Raw genomic sequence first — 19406 nt, forward strand, 5'->3', positions numbered from 1 at the left:
TATTCTAATAAGATTTTGCATGTTTATTATTTGATAATGAGTTCCAAATTAATAATATTGTTTTATTTTACATTTTAGAGTTCGATATAAAAGGTTTGTTTTAAGAAATATTTTATTCAGTATTTTGGAGGTCTAAACAACACAGCCATTTCCAAAGTAAAAGACCCAATCTAAAATTGTGATAATGTGAATGCTTAAGTACTAGAGATACTTTTATTTTATTTTGAGACAAGGTCTCACTATGTTGCCCAGGTTAGCCTCAAACTCCTGAGTACAAGTAAATCTTTCGCCTCAGCTTCCTGAGAAGCTAGGAGTATAGGTGTGTGCCACTGTGCTAGGCTTGTGGTTTGTTTTTTTTTTAGACGGAGTCTCTGTTGCCCAAGCTGGAATGCAATGGTGCAATCTTGGCTCACTGCAACCTCCGCCTCCCAGGTGCAAGTGATTTTCCTGCCTCGGCCTCCCGAGTAGCTGGAATTACAGGCACCCGACACCACACACAGCTATTTTTTATATTTTAAGTAGAGACGGGGTTTCACCATGATGGTCAGGCTGGTCTCAAACTCCTGACCTCGTGATCACTCGCCTCAGCCTCCCAAAGTGCTGGGATTACAGGCGTGAGCCACTGTGCCCGGCATGATATTTTGATTTTATGACACAGTGATGCATGGGACACCGCACCATCAATTTAAGTGTAAGTAAACGTCATCTTCCCATTTTACAAAATGAAATCTGTACTGTCTACGCAAATTTAAAAGGTATAGGGGAGGCTGGGTGCAGTGGCTCATACCTGTAATCCCAGTGCTTTGGGAGGCCGAGGTGGGTGGATCACCTGAGGTCAGGAGTTTGAGACCAGCCTGGCCAACATGGTGAAACCCCGTCTCTACTAAAAATACAAAACTTAGCCAGGCGTGGTGGCAGGCGCCTGTAATCCCAGTGACTCAGGTCGCTGAGGCAGGAGAATCGCTTGAACCTGGAAGGCGGAGGTTGCAGTGAGCCAAGATCACGCTGCTGCACTGCAGCCTGGGCGACAGAGTGAGACTGCACCTCAAAAAAAAAAAAAGAGGTGTGGGGGAAAATGGTAGCTAATTAGGTTTCAATGTAAATTGAACTGCCAAAGAAAATTTTAAATGAAAAAAAAAAAGTGTATTACAAGGGAGAAAAAAACATTCTCTTAAGGAAATTGAAGGTATGGTTACCAAAGAATTACTTCAATTTCTCCTAAAGTTAGTGTATGCATTTGATAACTTGCTTCATGCCTGCTGACTGAATTTTAAAACACCAAAATATATGAGTATTAGCTTATCCCCTTTAACCTTCTAAAATGCTTTATGTAATATAAGTACTAGACTAGGAGTTCTCTGAGGATGACAAAAGCAATAACAAAAAACCCAGACCTGTCATATCTTAGAATCCTTGATACCAAATAGAAAGCCTAATATGAAGTTTCTAGAAAATGTATTTCCTCCTTTGAAATGAACTTATATCACGATTGTGTAATATTATGAAAACATTTCATGCTACCCAAAAAAAGGCCATCACACCACCCAGAAATAAATGTTGTTTAAAAATATTCATACATTTTGGGTGCTCAGGTATGTTTTAAGTAGTAAAATGAGAATTATATTAATTTAAAGGAAAAAATCTAAACCAAAAAAGATCAATATCATGGTATTAATTTTGTTGAGTGAACTTAGTGAGTAAACTAAGTGTTGATTGAACTTATTATTTAGAAAGAAAAAAAGAATGTGGTACCTTTCTGATGGCTTGACCTGATGCTTTCTTCCCAAGAAAGCTTTCAGAGACTCCAAGAATGGCAGCTACATTTTGTTCTGCTGGACTGAGTTGGCTAAACTACATGGAAAAAGAGCAAATAGATGGAAACATAAAAAAATCCGTCATGTGAACCAAATCCAGTATTTCTTTTGATATCACATTCTCATGATTCAGGACACAAAAAAACAAGATAAATATATTTGTAAATATTGTAGGTTTTAAAGTTGTATCATTAGGATATAACATACTCTAGAATTACTTAAAGGCATGGCCACAACTAGTGGTTTCCATGGACTATGTGATTATGTTCAATACCGGATGGCTGAGGGGAAGGAGAAGGAAAGGTTTTGAGAGTAATTGCATTATATAGTACCACTTAAAAACAACTTACTTCCTGAGTAATGTAAACTCAGGAAGTTGAGAAGAGATGAAGGAAAAACAAACAAACAGTAATGATTTAAAATATGACATTAAAATAAAGTTAATTTCCTGGCAATTAAAAATGTACATTACCCTGCCTAAAAAAATGTGTTGTTTTTTTTTTTTTTTTTTTTTTGAGACAGTCTCATTCTGTCACCCAGGCTGGAGTGCAGTGGCATGATCTCAGCTTACTGCAACCTCTATCTCCTGGGTTCAAGCCAATTTTCCTGCCTTAGCCTCCTGATTTCTGTATTCTTTTTTTTTTTTTTTTTGAGACGGAGTCTCGCTCTGTCACCCAGACTGGAGTGCTGTGGCCGGATCTCAGCTCACTGCAAGCTCTGCCTCCCGGGTTCACGCCATTCTCCTGCCTCAGCCTCCCGGGTAGCTGGGACTACAGGTGCCGCCACCTCGCCCGGCTAGTTTTTTGTAGTTTTAGTAGAGACGGGGTTTCACCGTGTTAGCCAGGATGGTCTCGATCTCCTGACGTCGTGATCCGCCCGTCTCGGCCTCCCAAAGTGCTTGGATTACAGGCTTGAGCCACCGCACCCGGCCAATTTCTGTATTCTTTTAGCAGAGACGGGGTTCCACCGTGTTGGCCAAGCTGGTCTCGAACTCCAGACCTCAAGTGATCCTCCCACCTTGGCCTCCAAAAGTGCTGGGATTACGGCATAAGCCACCACACCCAGCCCTAATGTACATTTATACAGCTAGCCTGTTCACAGTAAAATCATAATATACTGTATGTTGCCACTTGGCTTTATAATAACTATGGACAATTCTACTTTGTGATGGGTTGTAAAATAAATATTCCTTTTCAGTTATTAATATCATTGGGTTTAATGTATTATCATACCTGGCTCTGACCGAGCTTTCATATAATTAAACTCTCAAATCATCAGAGATGGTTTTCACTGTTTTCTTTGCATTCTAGGTATTATAAAATGTAGGGATCATAACATTAACTTTCTGTGGGGAAACAGGACCATTGATAATCCTTTTTTTTAACCTTTATTTTTTCAATAACAAATATGTTTATATATATTTAAGAGAAAAGTAACAGTTAAGTTAAACAAACCATAAATGCTGTTGCCAGATTACAACTTTTAAAAACTGAAAGAAAAAATATCCAATTCCAAATATATTTTAACAGAGAAAAGGTGAATAATCACTTGATAAAAGCATATAATAGGCCAGGCACAGTGGCTTACTCTTGTAATCCTAGCACTTTGGGAGGCCAACGTGGGACGATCGCTTGAGCCTAGGAGTTTCAGACCAGCCTGGGCAACATGGCAAAGCCTCATCTTTACAAAGCAAAACAAAATAGCATGTAATAATTAATAAACGAAGTAGCCTAAGTTGAAAAATGTTATATTCTCACCTGCCTGAAGTATATCATCCAATCAGGGTTACACTGTGAAATCAGATCATAGGGGGTTGTTAGGTAGATTAGATGAAGAAGGCTTTCAAGCACAAGTCCTTCAAGACCTTTCTTCAAGTCTCTGTAGAGAATGTCACAATAAGCTAAATCTATAGTTCCTAAAAGAAAGATACAAATATTCAATCTTTCACAATTACCAGAGGGGCAAAGAGATGGTTTTAAATAAAGTATTGGGTAGAAATTTTTTAAATATAGCAAAAAGTCTTCAAAATCTCTTACAACATCTTATTATATAACTATTTTGGAGGTCATTTTGATAGTACTCATCAACCCTTAATAAGTACATACCTTCTGATCCAACTATTTTGGGGAATCTAACCCAGAGAAACATTTCCATATGTACCCCCAAATACATAGAGATGTCCATGCAGCCTTGTTTATAACAAAGAAAAATCAGAAAGAATGCAAATGTCCATCAACATCGAATGGTTAAATAAATTATGGTACATCCACACTACAGATAACTACAGTATTAAAAGAAAAATTAGATAGATTCAACGAGATTCATCTGATAAGATGTTCATGATATTTTATACTGAGAAAAGCAATTTGGAAAAAAATATTTAAATGATGATTCCATTTGAAAAATACATGCATAAAAAGATTTGGAAGAATACATATCAAACTGGTAGTAGGAGCTCCTGAGAGAGTAGAAATGGGACAGGAGTATGGCACTTTCCTTAGCAAAATTCTGAGTTCCTAGGTTTTTTTTTTTTTTACCAGCAGACATGTATTATTTTCATTAAAAAAGAGCCTCAGCCTAGACAACATAGTGAAACCTCATCTCTACTAAAAAGACAAAAATTAGCCAGGCATGGTGGCATGAGCCTGTAGTCCCAGCTACTGGGGGGCTGAGGTGGGAGAATCATTTGAGCCCAGGAGACAGAAGTTGCAGTAAGCTGAGAGTGCGCCACTGCACTTCAGCCTTGGCAACAGAGCATGTTGTATGGTCGCTGGGGAGGGGACCATGAAGGAGGGATGCCCACCTTATTCTCTATATACTTCTGCAGTACTTTAATTACTTATAATTCAAAACATTTTTCAACTCTTGAAAGTTGAAGGAGTTTATCAGCTTATAAAATAAGATTAATGCAATTAATATAAAATTACAAACGCAACTTAAAGTATAATTTTTTATTTTTTTATTTGTGAGACGGAGTATCACTCTGTTGCTCAGGCTAGAGTGCACTGGCATGATCTCAGCTCAATGCAACCTCTGCCTCCCAGGTTCAAACGAGTCCCATGCCTCAGCCTCCCAAGTAGCTAGGACTACAGGCATGTACCACTATGTCTGGCTATTTTTTTTGTTTTGTATTTTAGTAGAGACAGGGTTTCACTATATTGGCCAGGCTGGTCTCAAACTCCTGACCTCAGGTGATCTGCCTGCCTCGGCCTCCCAGAGTGCTGAGATTACAGGCGTGAGCCACTCTGCCCAGCCTAAAGAAAGTATAATTTAATTTTCATTTTTTCCAATGTGTTTCCTGTGATCAATAAGATTCAGGTAAATTCTTACCCTTAAATGAAGCTCGTCCCAACTTTGTAACATGAAAATTATGTTGGACCTCTTCTTCAGACTTACAAATAGTGTCTTTTTGTAGGAGTCCTTTTTCTGTCAGGTATCTAAGTGATTCAACAGTTATTTCCCAAAGACTTTTTTCTTTCAATAAAATCTTTTGCTGAACACCAAAAAATGTACCATTCATGAAGTGATAGATGTCATCAAGATTCGTTGCAATCTGAAACAATTCAGGACATCACTGGAGCATTTTCCTTAACTCAAGGCATTACCTTGAATGCATATTAATCAAGATGATAACTCATTTCCATATGTCAAAGCTATTTAAATAAAAAAATTAGTATTAAATCTACACAGTTGCATATATAAATTGATAATGGCAATTTAAAATTAACAAAAAATATAGGGGATGATAGTTATTATATTCATGCTTTTATGAAAATATGTACACATTTTCATTCCAAAACTCCTTTGAATAGGTCTTTAAATAATTTTCACAATATCTCCAAAACTGTGCTATTTACTCCCCAACCAATTTTCACTAATTCTCACTCAGCCTCTTCCCTGCACTGCTTTCCACCCACCTGTGAAAACATCCTTTAGCTCTAAAAGTTGTATTAAAAAAAAAAAAAGCATGGAAAATACAACAATTTCCACTAAAACAGGGTCAGACAATACTTTGCCTAAAATGTTACCTAAAAATAGTTGATCTCTACCTAATTTTGTCTCTCATATTCCTGTCTCCATTTCTTGTCCTTTCACTGCCTTTTCTCTCCCCTGTTATTCGCTATTTACAACTTACAATGGCAATCATAAGGAATACTTAACCCTCCATTTGGTATTCAGATGTAGAGTTGGCTCTGAATTAGAATAATTTTTATTAGTCAATTTCAATGAAATCAGCATGTTATACTAAAACATAGTCAATCATTAAGTATATTTCTCTCTCTTACAATTCTGATGCTATTTCAACTGGAAAATTTAAGTCATAATTTCATGTTAAACCAATGTAAGGGGTAAGAAAAATATTATGGGGCACAGACATTTTCTATTTCTTCTCACTTTAATAAAAATCATTCTTAATGGAGTATTCAATTAAGCTAAAATTATACTTTGAAGATATTTAAGAACTGATACTTGGTTTTGGATTATTAACGTACTTAGTTTTGTACTATTTCCTACCTAAATGAGTAGAGTTAACACTGGGGATGGAAGAGTGCAGGAGGGCAGGGGAACCTTTACTTGATCCCTCTATCTACCATACTACTGAAAAAGTTTTTTACATAGTAATTGAAACCCACTGGGCCAGCCTCTGCTTTTGGCTTCTCAAAGCCAGATTCTCCACTGATGCCCCAACTTGTAAGTTCACCCATGCTCAGTTCCAAAGTTAATTTCATCACCATGTCCCAGGTTAAAGAACAAACAAACAAACAAAAACAGGCCAGGCGCAGTGGCTCATGCCTATAATCCTAGCACTTTGGGAGGCTAAGGTGGGAGCACTGCTTGAGGCCAAAAGTTCAAGACCAATCTAACCAACATAGCAAGACCCCATTGCTAAGAAAAAAAAGCCAATTTCATTAATTCAAGTATTTATTAAGTGCCAACCACATGCCAAGCACTAGGATTCAGTGATCTTTTTTTTTGAGATGGGGTCTTGCTATGTTGCCCAGGCTGGTCTCGAACTCCTGAGCTCAAACGATCCTCCTATTTCAGCCTCCTAAAGTGGTGGGATTACAGGTGTGAGTCACCACACCTGACCATTCCATGATCTTTTAAAAATTATTTACCTTAATCACTGAAGTGGATGAGAAAACAAAAAAAGAAAAAAGAAAAAAAATTAAAAGAAAAGATTAAATAAAAAATTAGTATAAAATCTACACAGCTGCACATATAAAGTTACTGCATAACTTTTTAACTTCTATTATCTCAGATAACAGTAATAAGACAAAAAAATTTTAAAAATACCTTCAAACCAATCAAAGAGAGAAATAATGTTTGGATTCCCTTGGTGAATTCCTGAACAAGATGGCTGTAACAGTTTTCCAATGGTCTAGTTATTAACTCCAATACCTATAAAGGTCAAAGCAACACCATGCTTTGGTTATTATTAAAAATAAATGGCATTTAATATAAATATTTTATACTTTACATAAATCTTGTGGAGCCAGAAGGAGACCAAAAAAATAAAGACAAAAGAATTTAACATTTGTCCTCATAAAAATGGATGAAAAACAAATAGGAAAAATATTTTTTCATTGTCTGAAATATATACATTTTCAAACCACTCTTTCTAATTCTTAACCATATAGGAAAGAAAGCATCATTTAAAGAAAATTAATAATTAATTTTAAAAGATTATTTCATAAAAGGGCTAGACCAAAGACCAAGAAAAGACAAAATAACCAACCAACCAAATTCAGTATTACCTGTTGTTTGTCTTTTTCTTGCAGTATGAGGATACTCTCCCCAATAGTATCTATTCCAGCACGACCGGCTCTGCCAATCATCTGTTTATATTGATTCCTCTTTAAAAATTCCTTAGCAACATAGGGAGCTCTTAAAATAACTCTGTGGAATTAATAAAATTAATTAAAAGTAACACTCTACAGCAAACAGCACCAATTCAAAAAATTCTTAATTTCATTATATATTTGTGATATTAAATTTAATGACATACTAACACAAAATAATAGGTATTTAGTGTTTATGAAGAATCTATGATTTCTTAGGTTTTTACATATATTATCTATAATTCTTACAAAACTCTTAGTAATAATATACTTTTAATTACATTTTATAAAGGAGTTAAATGAAACTCAGTTAAGTGACTTAACCTAAACTAAAAAATTAGTAATTACCAGAGCTATCATTTGAACTCAAGTCTGTCTAGCTGCAATGCTTACGATCAATCTGTAGCAGTAGTATCCAAAGTGTTTTGACTTTATACTCCATAAATTTAAAAAGTGACCATACACCATTAACATATACATAACTATTTATGAATTTTTGTTATTTTGAACGGTATAAAATTGCAGATTTCAGCTGGTTTTGACCTACAAAAATGGTGATTTTGGCTAGGCTCAGTGGCTTATGCCTGTAATCCCAGCACTTTGGAGGGCTGATGTGGGAGGTTTGCTTGAGTCCAGGAGTTTGAGACGAGCTTGGGCAATACAGTGAGATGCAGTTTCTACCAAAAACAAAACAAAACAAAAAACTGGTTGGGCATGGTGGTGTGCCCCTGTAGTCCCAGCTACTTGGGAGGCTGAGGTGGGGGGATCACTTGAGCCAAGGAGGTTGAGGCTGTAGTGAGTCGTGATTACATCACTGCACTCCAGCCTGGGCAACAGTGAAACCTCATCTCTTAAAAAAAAAAAGCGTGATTTCAATTATGTTCATATATACAGAAGTCTATAGTCAGCTAGTCAGCTTTCCTATCCAAAGGGAAGAAAAAAACCTATTGTTTACCTATACTAATCAACTTCCTCTTTATTTATAAATCTCAATATGCAGAAAAGATTACCAAATACTTGAAGAAAACTAATAACATAAAAGAAACATAACATGAATATACAGAATAAATGACCACAAAAACCAGATACTATAGGGAACAGAAGAGAACTTTAAAAAATCCTAATTAGCATTCACAGAAAATTCCAAAGAGTATTATATCCACAATATAAGAGTAGACTATTGGCCACGCACAGTGGCTCACACCTGTAATCCCAGTACTTTGGGAGGCTGAGACGGGTGGATCACGAGGTCAAGAGATCGAGATCATCCTGGCCAACATGGTGAAACCCTGTCTCTACTAAAAATACAAAAATTAGCTGGGAGAGGTAGCGCACACCTGTAATCCCAGCTACTTGGGAAGCTGAGGCAGGAGAATTGCTTGAAGCCGGGAGGTGGAGGTTGCAGTGAGCTGAGATCATGCCACTGCACTCCAGCCTGGTGACAGAGCGAGACTTTGTCTCAAAAAACCCAAAACAAACCAAGTAGACTATTACAAGGAAAGAACAAAAGAGAGTTCTTAGAAATAAAAAAAAAATTTAAAAATTCATAAAAAATTTGAAGGGCCGGGTGTGGTGGCTCACACCTGTAAATCTAGCACTTTGGGAGGCCAAGGCGGGTGGATCACCTGAGGTCAGGAGTTCGAGACCAGCCTGGCCAACATGGTGAAACCCCATCTCTACTAAAAATACACAAATGAGCCAGGTGTGGTGGTGGGCACCAGTAATCCCAGCTGCTTGGGAGGCTGAGGCAGGAGAACCACTTGAACTCAGGAGGCAGAAGTTACAGTAAGCCGAGACCATACCACTGCACTCCAGCCTGGGCACCAGGCAACAGAGCAAGACTTTGTCTCAAAAAAAAGAAAAAGAAAAAAAAAGAAAAAGAAAAAGAACATTATATTGAAGAATTGAATAATGAATGAGAATAGTTCATGGATACAGTTAAATTCTGATTTTCTTTTTTTTTTTTTTTTTTTTTTTAGACAGGGTCTCTCTGTTACCCAGGGTGGAGTGCAGTGGTACAATCATAGCTAACTGCAGCCTCAATCTCCTGGGTTCAAGCAATCTTCCCACCTCAGCCTCTCGAGCAGCTGGGATCACAAGTGTATGCTACCATACCCAGCTAATTTTTAAAAATTTTTTAATAGAGATGAGGTTCTTGCTATGTTGTTCAGGCTGGTCTCAAACTCCTGGGCTCAAGTGATCCTCCCACCTTTGCCTCCCAAAGTGCTGGGATTACAAAAAGCTGATTTTTTAATATGGAAGGTAAAGTTGAAAAAAATCACATGGCACAAACATGTGCTTACATTCTCACACATTTTGAAAAATGTGTAAGAAAAGATATGAAAGAGGCCTCAATCCTGTCTAAGTGAAATTATAAAAGCAAGGAACAGAGATAATGGGAAGAAAAAGAAATAACTGAAAAAAATTACTCAAAGAGGAAAGGCATAAAGCTTAGATTAAAAGCATCCACTCAAGTGCTAAGCCCTATGAATGAAAAGTAGTAATGCTGGGATTGTAAAATCAAACTTCCTGGGTTCAAACCTTGGCTTTAAAACTCATTTGTTGCATATAAAGTTGGGAAAGTTATTTAACTATTCAGTGCCTCAGTTTCCCCTTCTATACTAGGTATGTAATAAAATATGACCTTCCTCACAGAGTTGTTGTGAAGCTCCATGAAGTCAATGCATGTAAAATTTTTACTACATGAAGGGGAGGGGAATGTAGTAACTACAACTATTATTATACACCATGAGGAAATTGGAAGGTTAAAGAGAAAAGTCTAAAAGCTTCTGGAAAAGAAAAACAGCAAATCCATGCAGAGACAAAAATGAACAACACTGGCCTCTAGAAAATATGGAACAATATTTACAAAGTCCCTAAAGGAAAAAATAGAATTCTTTTGCTAGTGAAGTGTGTGTTAAAGTGTGAGGCCAAAATACAGATACCTTCAACTATGCAGACAGTCAAAATGTTTTACCCCAAAGCACCATTCTAAAAAGGATTACTCAGGGAAGGCAAAATTAAAAAAAAAAAAATCAGAGAAGAAAGATGTGGGATATAAGAGGCAGTGGTAAGCAAAAAACAAGTATGTTTTACAGGTAAGTTTAAATAATTACTATATAAGATGAAAGAAAATTTTAAAACCTGGCACTAAAATTCCAGGTAACTGCAACATTCATGGGGCAGAGTAGAATATATTAAGGACATGCTAAGCCTCTTGTTATGTTCAGGAGAGGATAGTTATTGATTAATTCTAAAGTAATAACAAATGTTTGATTACAACTTAAAATTTTAAGAGTAACCACTGGAATAACAGAAATAGGATATATAACTTTCATTTTTTTCTTCGATTGTCTGAAAATGGAAAACTTAATCAGAGACAGAAATTGAAAATAAAAGAATGGAAAAGGTACATACTTGGCAAAAAAAAAAATAATAATAATAATTGAGTCCTGGTATTCAAAGCAAAATTATTAAATGAGCAAAATGAGTACTTATTGTATTGATAAAAGGTATATTCAGCAATAAGATATTTGAAGTAAACCTTTGTATATCTAAATAGTGTTGAAATATAAAAAGTAATAACTTCTAGAAATGCAAAAAGGAGAAACTGACAACTACATAATTAAAGTAGGAAACTAACACACTTCTCTGAAATTGATAGACCAAGGAATCAAATATAGTAGGAAAAGAGAAGCTGAAAACACAATAAACAACTGTGATATCAATGATATGTATAAAACTGCATATTCAACTGAAAATACATATTTTTAAAACACTCATGGAAAGTTTATAAAAGTTGATCATTTATTAGCAAAATACCGCAGGATCATAAATTATAAAGGGTATAAGTCAATTACACAGGCCCATACCTTTGATAATAACTGAAAAGGTAATCAAGGATCTGCTTTAAAATATATATATTAGACCTCGGGCCGGGCCGTCGGTGGGCTCCAAGCCTGTAATTCCCAGCACTTTGGGAGCCGGGAGACGGGCGGGATCACCGAGGTCAGGAGATCGAGGACCATCCTGGGCTTAACCACAGTGAAACCCCGTCTCTCACTTAAAAAATACAAAAAAACTAGCCAGGCGAGTTGGCGGGCGCACCTGTAGGTCCCCCAGGCTAACCGGGGGGCTCGAGAAAGGGGATGGAATGGCGTAACCCGGGGGAAGGCGGAGCTTTGCAGTGAGCGCTGAGAACCGGGCCACTTTGCACCTTCAGGGGGCCGGTCGGGGGACAGGAGCGAGGACTCCGTCTCAAAAAAACAAAAAAAAAAAAAAAAAAAAAAAAATATATATTAATATATTAATAATATATATATATAATATGACTCAAATTGCCTTATGGGCTCTCCAAGATTTTAAGGAAATCTCTACGTTAAATAAACTCTTTCAGATCATAAAAAAGGTGAAACACTTGCCAACTATTTCTACACAACCAGATTAATAAACCCTAACATCAAAACCAGATATAAAGAGCATAAAAGGATGGAATTCTAATATCAAGAAATCTACTAACATTATTTTTCATCACATATTTCATTAAATATTCATTAAAATATTAAAGAAAATAAACCAACCAATCAACTCAGCATATGCTAAAAGAACATTTGATAAATTCTCAGCCACTACGGAGTAAGCATAAAACAATAAAACTCCTTGCAAGCTAGAGATGGAAAAGTTCTGAGCCTGGTCAACATTTACTTCTTACCCTCTTACCTTCGAGCTGGTAGGTTGATACCTGCTGCTAGGGTAGATGTGCAGGTAAAAAGACAGAGCACTCCTGTGGAGTAGGCCTCCTCCAAGAGTTTCCTTTCATCACTTGTTAAGCCACTATGGTGATAGGCAACTCCAAATGGGATAGTGCGCTTTAAAACAGGACACAGGTTGCCATTGCCAATATTCTTCAAGTTCTTAATTACCTCACATTTTTCTTTCTCCTTGTGCTTCAGATATTCCCTATGAAAAAGATCTGTTAGAAATATGAACCCTTGATCTTTTAGTGACAAAATTCCTACCATTTTCATTTTAGTAGATGCTAATGTAAACATTCTTTAATGTACTATTTTCATTAAGTACATTAAATGTTCTTAGAATTTTGATTCTGACTTCACTATTAGGCAGTCTCTTAATCTTTTTGTGGATTACAGAACCCTGTGAAAATCTTATCAAAACTAAGGAAAGGTGGGGTGCGATGGCTCACTTTGGGAGGTGGAGGCAGAAGGATTGCTTGAGCCCAGGAGTTCGAGATCAGCCTGGGTAACGAAATGAGACCACCTCCCAACAAAAAACAACAAAAATTAGCCAGGCACAGCGGTGCATGCACCTGTAGTCCCAGGTTACAGGGGAGGATGAGATGGGATGATTGCTTGAACCCAGGAGTTCGAGGTTGCAATGAGCTATGAACCTACCAGCCTGCGTGACAGAGCAAAGCCAAAGCCTTGTCCAAGAAAAGGAAAACTACAACGATTCACATAAATATAACACTTTACATATAATTTCAGAGGGTTTGTGGATTTCCCGAAATTCATTCCTGTACTTCCTTTGAATCCATGGATACCAGGTTTCCAGGTTTAGACCTTTGCTCTGGATGTTATGGCTGTTTTTTCTTTATAACATATGTCTTTATAGGGAATAGTTTTTTTAAGACATAAATTTTCTTCTCTGAAGATGGAAACATATATATTATTAAATCATACTTTTTTTTTTTTTTTTTTGAGGCGGAGTCTCGCTCTGTCGCCCAGGCTGGAGTGCAGTGGTGAGATCTCGGCTCACTGCAAGCTCCGCCTCCCGGGTTCACGCCATTCTCCTGCCTCAGCCTCCTGAGTAGCTGGGACTACAGGCGCCCGCCACCGCGCCCGGCTAATTTTTTGTATTTTAATAGAGACGGGGTTTCACCGTGGTCTCGATCTCCTGACCTTGTGATTCGCCCGCCTCGGCCTCCCAAAGTGCTGGGATTACAGGCGTGAGCCACCGCACCCGGCCTATTAAATCATACTTCTATGGTAAAACACTGTCTAAACACTAGAACTTTAGAAACTTCATTCATATCCTGCAATGTTTCCATCACTTGGCCAGTGTCTCCTCCATCTTACTACCTTGAATTATTCTAAGAAAATGAATGATTTACTGAGAATACTTTTTTCAATAATTTAATGTCCTTAAGCTTTTATAATCAAAATCATTGTAAAAGCAGACTGTTACCGAAATGAGTGACTCCTTCCTGTTATCCCAAACATTTTTATCTTTTGCTATTCAATAAATTTAAGTCTATCTTAGACCAATCCATGACAGTACGATTGAAAGAGGAAGTAGAGGTTGACGAGATTAGCATTCAGGTTAATAGACTATGAATAGTGATACAGCATTAGCTAAGGGGCTGAAAGAAATTTCAGAAGATGATAAAACCATACATGAGACAAATAGGTGCATAAAAAACTGAACTGTTAGTACTTAAAGTAACTTCATACTTATCTCTATGAATATGACAAAGCCAATATTAAGACACTACAAAATTACAAGCCAACACATTTCTTACTCAGGAAATTATATCCAAATGTCCATACAACTTAAGTGTGAAGTTTACTAAGAAAACAAAGGCAGGCCAGGTACAGTGGCTCACGCCTGTAATTCCAGCACTTTGGGAGTCTATGGGGGGGGCAGAGTGCTTGAGCTCAGGAGTTCAAAACCAGCCTGGGCAACATGGTGAAATGCTATCTCTACCAAAATTACAAAAAATTAATTTCTAATTATTTTTTGTAATTTTGGGAGGGGTGGTGTGTGCCTGTAGTCCCAGCTACTTGGGAGGCTGAGGTGGGAGGATCACTTGAGCCCAGGAAATGGAGGCTGCAGTGAGATGTGTTTGTGTCACTGCATTCTAGCATAGGTGACAGAGTGAGACCCTGTCTCAGGAAAAAAAAAAAGGAAAAGAAAAAAAAGGCAATGGAAGATACAATTAATCTCCACAGTGGTAAACACTGATTAGTCCTTTGACTGACTAAACCAGTGGTTCCTGTCTTTGGCTATATGTTGGACTTGCCTGGGGAGCTTTACAAAAAGATATCTGGGTATCACTCCCAGAAATTCTGATTTATCTAAGATGTAGCCTGGGCTTTGGAATTTTTAAAAGCCTCCAAGATGATTCACTATGCAGCCGAGTTTTGAATCACTGACCTAAGCCATTATATTACTTAACATTCTCTTACATGTTACCTTAGAGTTTTCTTTTCCTTTTTTCTGCAACCTCCGCCTGCCGGGTTCAAGAGATTCTTATGCCTCGGCCTCCCCAATAGCTGGGATTACAAGTGCAAGGCACCATACCCAACTAATTTTTTGTATTTTTAGTAGAGACGGGGTTTTACCATGTTGGCCAGGCTGGTCTTGGACTCCTGACCTCAAGTGATCCGCCCACCTCAACCTCCCAAAGTGCTGGGATTACAGGCATGAGCCACAGCACCCAGCTACCTTAGAACCCGTTTTTCTGGCTATTTCACATGTGATTTTCACAGTTAAAATTTCTTTCTTCAAGCCTTTAGTATACTGTAACAACTTAATATGATGTTTTGCAAGGCACAATTAGTGTTTGCCCAATCAACATAATACACAATCTGTAATTCATAATAAAAATAAAACAGGCTATTAAAAAATTAACATACTTGCTTAAAAATTTGCATATCATTTCTGCTACATTTTCACAGTTCTTCTTACTAGGACAAAAAACTAAGCAGGAGTAATTGGGAATAACTTCTGTAACCAATGCTACCAAGTGATCAGGATCCATCTTTTTTAGGGTATCAGAATACTGCAAAACAACAGGATGTAGGAACAAGGTGGTTAGTAAACACGAAACCCTGTCAATTTTTTACCAGTGAGATTTGAAGGTAAATAAACCATCTGTAATTCTAAACTTCTAATTTAATAATGGGATCATTTAAAAGATGAAATCTATATTAAGAATCAAAATGTTCAACCTCACTTTTCTTTTAGGTTATTATGATTTTCCTAGGCCTAGTTAGTCTAAAAAAACTAGAATTAAAGAAGTGAATTAAAGAAAATTAAAGAAGTGAAAATAGTTATTAATAGCCTCACTACATGCCCATCTCCATCACAGCAGAACAAAAAGTCCCACAGAGAGAAACACAAACTGATCCTAATAATAGCCTAAGTTTTCAAAAACACAGATTCAATCATACTACTGAATTATAACAATTTTTGTAGTGACACAAGGAACACAAAGAACATGAAAAATGTAAAGTTATTTAAAATCTGTTTCTTCAACTTTACTAAATACTAATGAAGACACAGCTTTAGAATAACATACCTTCAGAGAATTCTAAAACTACTATATAATCCTTTCTTCCCCTTTCTAATATCCTTCATATAAGTCATAAAATACTAAAATTTACATAGTAGACATTAACATTTTAATACACCAATATCTGAACTACATGGTCCATAAATTCTTCTTCTGTTGTTGTTGTTAAATGAATAAGCATTTACAGGAGAGGTTTCCAAATTTTCTTTTTTTTTTTTTTTTTTTTTTTTGAGATGGAGTCTCGCTCTGTCGCCCAGGCTGGAGTGCAGTGGCCGGATCTCAGCTCACTGCAAGCTCCGCCTCCCGGGTTTATGCCATTCTCCTGCCTCAGCCTCCCAAGTAGCTGGGACTTACAGGCGCCAGCCACCTCGCCCGGCTAACTTTTTTTGTATTTTTTAGTAGAGACAGGGTTTCACTGTGTTAGCCAGGATGGTCTCGAACTCCTGACCTCGTGATCCACCCGTCTCGGCCTCCCAAAGTGCTGGAATTACAGGCTTGAGCCACCGCGCCCGGCCCCAAATTTTCTTGGTTCACAGCCCCAATGCCAAAAGAAATACTTAACAGTTTTGTTAATTAAATAGTGAGGTCCAAACAAGTTAATAAATATGTACTTCATCACAACTTAGTAGCTGTTAGAATAAATACTACACATCAGTTGAATGAAAAAATATTTTTATTTCATTTTTAAATAACCACAACAGCTCACTAACAGGATGTGTGCACAACTTGGTACTGTCTTTCAAACTCTGGAATAAGACTAGACACAGCTATTCTTTTCTGTTCTAGATTGATTTTCACACAGTACTTACAGCAACCGCAAAAACCCCAACTTCACAAAGATATGATGTCATAGAAAAGATTATGGCGTGATCTAATGTTAAAATTGGAAATGAGCTATCTTGAACTGGTAGTCTGCATGGTGTCCAACAGATGTCAAGCATCAGCTGTGTCTCGCAAGAATCTAAACTATTCTACGGAACCCACTGGAAACTTCTGTGGTGCCCCAGACACAAAGCCTGGTAACCTGGAATTTAAAGGTTATCAACGTTACCTTAAAATTAAGGAGGCGTGAAAAAGTCATGCCATTCTCAGCTTTGCTGTCAATTTCATATATTGTATCATTTATTTTCAGATATTCTTTTAATTCAACCTTGAATTAAAAGGACATTTGCAATTAATACCACATATAAATTCCTCTTTCCAGAGTTTTAAATGTTGTAAAATAGGTTAAAAAAGGACAGCTATAAAAGATTTTAGCTTTTCTAAGACATATAAAACATGCTTCAACTTAAAAGTTCTTGCTTTACCATTTCTTCTTCTTCTTTTTTGGTGTCTTTTTCCCTTTAAATCAAAATAGGGATCAATATCCTTGAGGAAATATGTTTGAATTAAGTAAACATCATATCCAAAAAGAAACCACACACTTCTGTATTTGTCACAAAAAGTGTCAGTCTTGGTGTTCTTATCTTTTACTAAGGTGTTATCTGTCTTATGTCTCAAGATCTAAAACTTTGTCTTTTTTCTTTTTTTCTTTTGAGACAGAGTCTCACTCTATCACCCAGGCTGGAGTGCAGTAGCATGATCACAGCCCACTACAGCCTCAACCTCCAGGGCTCACGCTATCCTCCCACAGCCTCCCGAGTAGCTGGGATGACAGGCACGCACTACCACGCCAGGCTAATTTTTATAGAGATAGGGTGCCTCTATGTTACTCAGGCAGGTCTTGAACTTCTGGGCTCAAGCAATCCTCTAACCATAGCCTTTCAAAGTGCTAGGATTACAGGTATGAGCCACCGTGTCCAGTCAAAACTTTCTGTCTTATTACTCATCAGTTTTAATTCTAAATACCACCACGTTATTTTCAGTATTTGTAGATAAAAACAGTTTGCAAACACAGCTCATTGCATTTTATTAATAACAGTAACAATATCTAATGTGGCAATTAAGTTCAAAAAATATCTCTCAAAATGTTCATATCTGGTACAAATATAAAAACACCATTTTTTTCTTTTTGTTTTTTGGAGACAGTGTCATCACTCTGTAGTCCAGCCTGGGGTGTTGTGGCACAAACACAATTTACTGTATCGTATCCTCGACCTTCTGGGGTCAAGTGATCCTCCCACCTCAGCCTCTCAAGTAGCTGGGACTATATGTGAGCACTACTACGCCCTAATTTTTTTTTTCTCTGTCGCAAGGCTGGAGTGCAGTGGCGTGATCCTGGCTCACTGCAACCTCCGCCCCACTAGGTTCAAGCGATTCTCCTGCCTCACTCTCCCAAGTAGCTGGGACTATAGGCATGCGACACCGTGCCCAGCTAATTTTCGTACTCTTTAGTAGAGACGGGGTTTCACCATGTTGGCCAGGATGGTCTCGATCTCTTGACCTCGTGATCCACCCGCCTTGGCCTCCCAAAGTACTGGGATTACAGGTGTGAGCCACTACACCCAGCTGCCCTAATTTTTTAATTTTTTGTAGAGATGGGAGTCTTGCCATGTTGCCCAGGCTGGTCTTAAAACTCCTGGACTCAAGCAATCCTCCTGCCCCTGCCTCTTTAAGTGTTGGCATTACAGGTGTGAGCCACTGCACCCAGCTAAAACATCAAATTTCAAATTAAAATTTGGCAATTAAAAAAAATTATTTTCTGAAAACCAACTTAGACACTGAAAACCTATTTAGATACAAAACATACACAATAGTACTACACACAAATATATACACATTACAAGTTATTTTCAAATAACTACAAATTACATTTGTTTACTTTCTTCAAGCATTTTGGGAATGCTGCTATTGAGGAGTTTACATGTAAATCCATGTGAAGCCTTTACTTTTTAAAAAAGTATTATAACTACTAACATACAAATATTTTAAAATATTTTAAATTTTAAGATAAATTTTTTAATGTGCCAATAACTCAAAACATGTCTCACTAAAATTTTGCCAAATAAAAAAATGTAGTTTAAAGAATAAGAAGTGAAAAAATAAAATGGGGGTCTGGGAAAACTCATTCAATGAATGTTCACTGAGGGCCTGTGGGCCAGGCTATAGATACATTAGTGACCCAACCCAAGATCCCTGACCTAGACACAAACTCTTAAATTCTCTATACATAACCTCTTATTAGCATATAGTCATGGTGAGTAAAATATGCCCCTTTGGTACTCTATAGAATTATTTAAATCCTATGTTTACTACTTTCATTTCTAAGTTAGATGAATACAAAACAAATCAATACAGTGCAAACCTTAGGTACATACTGGTCTAAATTGACTGGTATAATATTCTGCTTGAAGAAACTTTTGTAGGTCTTCAACATTGTTTAATGTTGCACTCATACCAATAATTTGAGTTGTTTCTAAAACACAAACAAAAGCCAAAGTGTTAAGGAAAATATGTTATTTAATATATCATAAAGTAATTTTAGCAAATCTTTTG

At 37.1% G+C, this 19406-nt stretch overlaps 1 protein-coding gene across 7 annotated transcripts in view; it reads right to left on the reverse strand.

The window, feature by feature from the left end:
* HELQ (helicase, POLQ like) overlaps nucleotides 1-19406 on the reverse strand; it is a 50666-nt gene that overhangs the window by 18964 nt on the left and 12296 nt on the right. For 5 of the 7 annotated variants that reach the window (XM_017874457.1, XM_017874455.1, XM_017874456.1 and 2 more), the window contains 9 exons: nucleotides 19229-19326; nucleotides 17023-17121; nucleotides 15313-15458; nucleotides 12377-12616; nucleotides 7574-7715; nucleotides 7113-7217; nucleotides 5145-5367; nucleotides 3572-3729; nucleotides 1753-1851 (listed from right to left, as the gene is read on the reverse strand). In XM_017874457.1, the coding sequence (XP_017729946.1) occupies nucleotides 1753-1851; nucleotides 3572-3729; nucleotides 5145-5367; nucleotides 7113-7217; nucleotides 7574-7715; nucleotides 12377-12616; nucleotides 15313-15458; nucleotides 17023-17121; nucleotides 19229-19326 (1310 nt within the window). Of the gene's footprint in view, nucleotides 1-1752; nucleotides 1852-3571; nucleotides 3730-5144; nucleotides 5368-7112; nucleotides 7218-7573; nucleotides 7716-12376; nucleotides 12617-15312; nucleotides 15459-17022; nucleotides 17122-19215; nucleotides 19327-19406 lie in introns of all 7 variants that reach the window. The other 2 variants (XM_017874460.1, XM_017874461.1) reach the window with 2 other exon arrangements.

The sequence above is a fragment of the Rhinopithecus bieti genome, unplaced genomic scaffold, assembly GCF_001698545.2.
Source record: "Rhinopithecus bieti isolate Rb0 unplaced genomic scaffold, ASM169854v2 scaffold_9234, whole genome shotgun sequence".
In the NCBI taxonomy this organism is placed as follows: domain Eukaryota; kingdom Metazoa; phylum Chordata; class Mammalia; order Primates; family Cercopithecidae; genus Rhinopithecus; species Rhinopithecus bieti.